The 7807-nt window shown below is 49.2% G+C and overlaps 1 protein-coding gene across 1 annotated transcript in view; it reads right to left on the reverse strand.

Annotated features, from left to right (window-relative positions):
- The window catches only part of LOC116967912 (homeobox protein meis3-like), a 123792-nt gene that overhangs the window by 11560 nt on the left and 104425 nt on the right, over positions 1 to 7807 (reverse strand). Inside the window, exon 5 of the mRNA XM_033014573.1 lies at positions 792 to 850. Within this exon, the coding sequence (XP_032870464.1) occupies positions 792 to 850 (59 nt within the window). The remainder of the gene's footprint in view (positions 1 to 791; positions 851 to 7807) is intronic.

Consider the following 7807-nt stretch of genomic DNA (forward strand, 5'->3'; position numbering starts at 1 on the left):
TCCAGGTGTGTAGGAAGGAACTACAGGTGCTAGTTTACACTGAAGATAGACACAAAGTGCTGGAGTAACTGAATGGGACAGGCAGTGTCTCTGGAGAGAAGGAATGGGTGACGTTTCGGGTCGAGACCCTTCTTCAGACTGGACTCAGCTCTCCATAGTCTCCATTCCTTCTCTCCAGAAGAGTTGCAGCCTTTCCCCCGTTGAGTTAAGGGCCTGTCCCACTTGGCCGTCATTTGTGCGTAATTTACGTGACATCATTTACACGTCATGATGCGCGCGTCGCGACACGCACGTGATGATCGCATGGTGCACATTATGCGTGCATGGTGCGCGATGACATAGACAGTGACGCGCGGCTGCGCACGCCGTTGCAGGATTTTGTCATGTACAACATCTCCGCGCGCCATCTGCGTGACCCGCAAATGGCGCCCAAGTGCAACAGGCCCTTAACTCCAGCATTTTGTGTCCATCTTCAAAGAGCTACAGATGCTAGTTTGTACTGAAAATAGACACCGAGTGCTGGAGTAACTCAGTGGGTCACGACAGCAACTCTGGAGAGAAAGGATGGGCGACGTTTCGGGACGAAAGTAGAGGGGTGAGAGAACTGGAGGGAGGAAAAGGCCAGACCAAAGCAGGGCCGGCAATAGATGACCAAGGAAGGGTGGAGACCATGTTGTGCCCATTAGGGTGGAGCCCATCATAGTGGGCCCTGACTGTGACAGGGGGTGAGAGTCCCGTACCACGGTGAGAGCCACATGGTTCAGAGCAAAGTACAAAGTATTAAATCTGACCTGTTCGATTCGACTGGTCGATCATGGGCTGTACTATGCGACGTCTTGCGTTGATGAACCTGAAGGAGAAAGAAAAGCGTTTAGAGATACAGCGCAGAAACAGGCCCTTCGGCCCACCGAGTCCGTACCGACCAGCGATCCCCGCACACCAACACTATCCTGCACACGCCTGGGACAATTTTACATTCATACCAAGCTAATTAATCTACAAACCTGTATGAAAGAACTGCAGGTGCTGGTTTAAATTGAAGGTAGACACAAAAAGCTGGAGTAACTCAGCAGGTGAGGCAGCATCTCTGGAGAGAAGGAATGGGTGACGTTTCGGGTCGAGACCCTTAACATCAACCTACAAAAACCTGTATGTCTTTGGAGCGTGGGAGGAAAGCGAAGATCTCGGAGAAAACCCACGCGGGTCAGGGGGAGAACGTACAAAATTCATATAGACAGCACCCGTAGTTAGGATCGAACCTGGGTCTCCGGCGCTGTGAGGCAGCAACTATACCGCTGCACCATTCAGCTGCCCTAAAAAACAATTGTTCCTTTTTAATTTCCAGGTTTTTCCAGACCAAGGGCTGCACATCTAGTGGAGTTGATTATCCAACATCATTCCCAACGAATGATTTACATCCTGGGGCCAATTTGGTGCCCTGGGATGGACTGGTTAGTACGCAAGAGGAGATCTCATTGAAACATATAAGATTGTTAAGGGCTTGGACACGCTAGAGGCAGGAAACATGTTCCCGATGTTGGGGGAGTCCAGAACCAGGGGCCACACAGTTTAAGAATAAGGAGTAAGCCATTTAGAACTGAGACGAGGAAACACTTTTTTCTCACAGAGAGGTGGAATTCTCTGCCTCAGGGCGGTGGAGGCAGGTTCTCTGGATGCTTTCAAGAGAGAGCTAGATAGGGCTCTTAAAAATAGCAGAGTCAGGGGATATGGGGAGAAGGCAGGAACGGGGTACTGATTGGGGATGATCAGCCATGATCACATTGAATGACGGTGCTGGCTCGAATGGCCGAATGGCCTCCTCCTGCACCTATTGTCTATTGTCGATTGCAACAAAAGCTTTTCACTAAGTGTACCATTATCTAGACATGTATCGACATCGACATCGACAATTGGGAGACCAATACCAAGGACAGGAAACTCTGGCGAACCATCATCCAAGCAGGAACTGCGACCTTGGAAGCCGAGAGATGCGCAGAATGAGAAGCAAAGAGAAGAAAACGGAAAGAGAGGCAGCAACAGCCAAAGCTCGATCTTGACGTCTGGAATGACCTGTCCTGAATGTCGAAGAACTTTCAAAGCCAGGATTGGACTCATAATTTACCTGAGAGTCCATAAAAACAACAGACTGTAGACCAACATCCTCGACCTCGAGGGATAGCCATGCCGATTAGCTAGTCGACCATAATAGTAAATCGGATATTAAACACTACAACCTCAAATAACCTCTCAACTACAAGATACACAAAAATACTGGAGAAACTCAGTGGCAGCATCTATGGAGCGAAGGAAATAGGTAACGTTTCGGCCCGAAACCCTCCTTCAGATTTTCCAGCATCTGCAGTACCTTCTTAAACATAGACTTGGTTTTTCTCTTTTTGCACTATTATTGTTTGTTTTAAGTGTATATATGAATATCTATGAAAAGGTACCGAAGGTTAAGATGTATTTAAGAGAGAGTTAGATTTAGTTCTTAGGGCTAACGGAATCAAGGGATACGGGGAGAAAGCAGGAACGGGGTACTGATTTTGGATGATCAGCCATGATCATATTGAATGTGGTGCTGGCTCAAAGGGCCGAATGGCCTACTCCTGGGGTGGAAGATTGCAACCTTCACGTGGTCCGCCCTGTTTCGACGAATGCAATCAACCCGGCGTGCACAATCAAATAAGATCAAATAGAACAAAGTTGTCCTACAACTTTAGGCTGTGCACGCCATACGCAAGATGAAGAAGAAGTCTACTCCTGCACCTATTTTCTATGTTTCTATGCCTCATCCCTCTAGTTCCCCTCACCCCCTGACTCTCAGCCCGAAGAAGGGTCTCGACCCAAAACGTCACCCATTCCTTTTTTTAAATCCAGAGATGCTGCCTGACCCGCTGAGTTACTCCAACCTTTTTGTTTCTATCTTCGGCCTAGATAGAAACCTCACCTAAAGTTCCCTTATTCCTCTCACATTTTTGTTCTGTGTGGCTGTAAGGGGACTCGGGCAAAGCAAGAAGGTTTTTTTTCCCTGCCTGCTGGAATTTGGTTGACAGCCTGAGAACATGGTCCATTATTCAGCCGTTGTCCTATATTCCCCTTCACAAAGAGCTGGGCCAGCTTGAAGCCTTTAATGATTCACTTCCAAGTCAATTGTGTAGCTTGGACAGCCTGGGGCCTAACAGGGCATTGGAGAGAGCAGCTCTGTTTAGCTAAGCATTGAACCGACCTGCTTGTATTCTCTCCGGAACACAAGCTGACACATTTTTCTTGTACCATTCGAGCAGAGAAAAAAAAAAACCTTTCTCGTTTCCAGTGACTCTTCTGAAGAAAAATGTTCGCTTACATTCTCATTCTCCCAACCCTTCCCCCCCCGGGGGCACTGAGGTAATATCTGAGAGAAATGCTTCACGACTTTGGTTTCTCTGGTGCGGTTATTGGAGTAGCGGAGTCGTAGAGTCACACAGCGCGTGAACAGGCACCTCGGCCCAACTTGTCCACGCTGACCAACATGCCCCATCTACACTACGACAAAGGACAAAGGACATTTATTGTCACATACACCAATTGGTGCAGTGAAATTGGAGTTGCCATTGCAGCACACAAATAAGATAAACACAACACTATAGAATTTAACATTAAACATAAAAAACAACCCCCACAGCAGGATCAACGTTTCCCACTGTGAGGGAAGGCAGCAAAGTTCAGTCCACTTCCTCCATGTTCACTCGTGGTTTGGGCCTATTGAGGCGTCGCCGTTACGGCGGCCCGATGTTTCAGGCCCTCTCGCTGGGATGATGGAACTCCGGCGTTGGAAGAACACTCTCAGCGGCTTGGAGTTTCGAAACGACCGCTTGTTACCGGAGACCGCGGCTCCCGAAGTCCACAGGCCGAGCTGGGCGGAGCTCCAACACTGGCAATCTCGGCAAAAGATCCCAGGCTCTTTAAACGGTGTTTAAAGTCAGTGCTGCTGTGGCTGGAACCTCCGCAGACCACAGCTGTTGAATTCGGCAGGCCCAGCTTCGGAGCTGTCCGGAGCTTCAACACAGCAACCCGGGTAAGGCATCGCCCGCTCCGCGATGGTACCTCAGTGCTGAGCCGCCGCTGAATCTGCAGCTCGAAGCTCTGGCCGGTCTCCAACAGGAAAGGCCGCGCCAATCCAGGTGGTAGGCTGCAAGGGGGGGGGGCGAAGATGCGGCTCGGAGGAAAGACGCATCCTCGACCAGGTAGGGACTGGAATAAATGGTTACCCCCACCCCCCACATAAAAAAGGCCTCCAGAACACTACTTTTTAACAAATTAAAAATTTTAAAAAGGGTGAAAAACTAACAGCTGCAGACGAGGCTGCCACACTCTATGGAGCCACCACTAGTCCCACCTGCCTGCATTTAACCCAGATTCCTCTATCCCTGCCCTATCCATGTACCTGTCTAAATGCTTCTTAAATGTTATTATAGTCCCAGCCTCAACTACCTCCTCCGGCAGCTCGTTCCATACACCCACCACCCTTTGTGTGAAAACGCTACCCTTCAGATTCCTATTAAATCTTTCCCCCTCTCAGATTCAATTTTTAATTGTCATTGTCAGTGTACAGTACAGAGACAACGAAATGCATTCTCACCTTAAACCCTCTCACCTTAAACCCATGTCCTCTAGTTCCTGATTCCTCTATTCTGGGTAAAAGACCCGATCTATTCCTCTCACGATTTTGTACACCTCCATAAGATGACCCCTCATCCTCCTGCGCTCCAAGGAATAGAGTCCCAGCCTGCTCAACCCTCCGTGTAGCTCAGACCCTCGAGTCCTGGCAACATCCTCGTAAATCTTCTCTGCACCCTTTCAAGCTTGACGACATGTTTCCGATAACGTGGTGACTAAAGTTGAGCACAATACTCTAAATGTGGCCTCACCAACATCAATAAACAATAGATGCAGGAGCAGGCCATTTGGCCCTTCGAGCCAGCACCGAGCCAACAACGTCTTAGATAACTGTAACATGGCCTCCCAGCTTCTTTACTCAATACTCTGACTGATGAAGGCCAACGAGCTGAAAACCTTTTTTGACCACAATCTACCTGTAACGCCATGCCCGGTAACTTCTAAGTTCCCCGATCTTGCTGGCATGAGATGGGTGGAGAGGCAAGGGGAGGCTAGGGGAGGGGGTGTCAGTGAGTGGTGTTGGATTAACACTTTTACTGCTCTCTAGATTACACTTTAGTTTAGTTTAGAGATACAGCATGGAAACAGGCCCTTCAGCACAATGAGTCCGTGCCGACCAGCGATCCCGGCACACTTACACTAGGGACAATTTACAATGACGCCAAGCCAATTAACCTACAAACCTGTGCGTCTTTGGAGTTTGGGAGGATACTGGAGATCCCGGAGAAAACCCACGCAGGTCACGGGGATAACGTACAAACTCCATACAGATGGTCGGGATCGAACCGGAGTCTCTGGTGCTGTGAGGCAGCAACTCTACCACTATCCGGCCACTCCCTCTCCTCCCCTCTCCCATCAGGCTAAAGGTGTGAAAACGCACACCGCCTGATTCAGGGACAGTTTCTTCCCAACTGTTATCAGGCAACTGAACCATCCTACCACAACCAGAGAGCAGTGCTGAACTACTATCTACCTCATTGGTGACCCTCGGACTATCCTTGATCGGACTTTGCTGGCTTTACCTTGCACTAAACGTTATTCCCTTAACATGTATATACGTATACACTGTAAATGGCTCGATTGTAATCATGTATTGTCTTTCCGCTGACTGGTTAGCACGCAACAAAAACTTTTCACTGTACCTCGTGACAATAAACTAGACGGAACTACACTTGAAATAGTCAGTGTCATCTGGGAGTGAACAGCTGGGAAGAAACTGGGTATATGCAGCACCAGGGACCCAGGTTCGATCCCGACCACGGGTGCTGTCTGTACGGAGTTTGCTCGTTCTCCCCGTGATCGTGTGGGTTTTCACCGAGATCTTCGGTTTCCTCCCACATTCCAAAGACGTGCAGGTACAGTATGTAGGTTAATTGGCTTGGTGTATGTGTAAAATTGGCCCTAGTGTGTGTAGGATAGTGTTAGTGTGCGGGGATCGCTGGTCGGAGCGGACACAGTGGGCCGAAGGGCCTGTTTCCATGCTGTATCTCTAAACTAAACTAAACTCCGCTGAACCTCAGACCGCCTAATTGCTAAGAATAAATCTTGTTAATTGAGCTAACAATTGATTAAATTGACGGTTTTGTTCCACAGCCAAAGGTTAGGAGGAGGACCCCTAGGGCGACCATGGGTCTAGCAGGAGATGCTGGGAGCTCAAGGTTAAAGCAACATGTTTACGAGGTATCACAGGGCTATAAAATCCGTTTATTGTTAGTGATACAGTGCGGAAACAGGCTTTTCGGCCCACCGGAACCGCGCTGACCAGCAATCCCCGCATATTAACACTATTCTACACATACTAGGGGTCATTTATTTTACATTTACCAAGCCAATTTACCTACTTCTCTGCACGTCTTTGGAGTGTGGGAGGAAACCAAAGATCTTGGAGAAAACCCACGCAGGTCACGGGAAGAACATACAAACTCCGTACAGACAGCACCCGTAGTTGGGATCGAACCCGGGTCTCCGGCCCAGCAACTGCATCGCAGTAAGACAGCAACTGCATCGCAGCGCCACCATGCCACATTCAGGCAGTTTTGATTGTTTGTTTCAAAAATGTTGATAAGGTCAAAATGTCAGTTTGCCCAACATCCAGCTGAGTACAGAAACTATTGGACTATGTACCATGATGGAGAGAAGATCTGCATTCTACGTGGATGTTGCCAGGTCTGAGCTATAGGGAGAAGTTGAGCAGGCTGGGACTCTATTCCTTGGAGCGCAGGAGGATCAGGGGTGATGTTATAGAGGTGAACAAAATCATGAGAGGAATAGATCGGGTAGACGCATAGTCTTTTACCCAGAGTAGGGGAATCGAGGACCACAGCACATAGGTTCAAGGTGAAGAGGAAAAGATTTAATAGGAACCTGAGGGTTAACTTTTTTACACTAAGAGTGGTAGGTATATGGACGGAGCTGCCAGAGGAGGTAGTTGAGGCTGGGACTATCACACAGTTTAAAAAACATTTTGATAAGTACATATTTAGGATACGTTTAGAGGAACATGGCCCAAATGCAGGCAGGTGGGACTAGTGTAGATGTGTATGTTGGTCCGCATGGGCAGGTTGGGCCGAAGGGTCTGTTTCCGTGCTCTATGAGATTATGACTCTATTAGGGTTTAAGATTAGCTTCGGGTGGCACAGTGGCACAACTACTGCCTCACAGCGCCAGAGACCCGGGTGCGATCCTGACCTCAGGTGCTGTGTGTGTGTGTGTGTGGAGTTTGTACGTTCTCCCTGTGATCCCATGGGTTTCCTCCAGGTGCTCCGGTTTCCTCCCACATCCAAATGATGAGCGGGTTTGTAGGTTAATTAGCCCTCTGTAAATTGCCTCTAGCCCGACCAGCCCCGACGCGAGGTTCGATCGCTCGGAGCGGGGGAGCTGACATCCCCCTGAAGCGGGCCCTGTGTTGACCGAGTCATGGGCACTTCGGCTAAGGATTCCAGGACAACTGGCTGGTATTGACCAGGGAATGCCACGGTAACCAGTCAGTGGGTGACACTGCAGTTGGCCCATGGAGTCTTTGGGACATCCAGCAACAGGCCTGTGGATGCTGACTGACCTAATGTGGCATCGTGCCAACTTGGCCATGGGCACCATGTTGGTTGGCTCATGGACACCATGGCGACCGGCCCACCCATGGTGACCACGG

The sequence above is a fragment of the Amblyraja radiata genome, chromosome 41 (genome assembly GCF_010909765.2).
Source record: "Amblyraja radiata isolate CabotCenter1 chromosome 41, sAmbRad1.1.pri, whole genome shotgun sequence".
Classification (NCBI taxonomy): Eukaryota; Metazoa; Chordata; class Chondrichthyes; order Rajiformes; family Rajidae; genus Amblyraja; species Amblyraja radiata.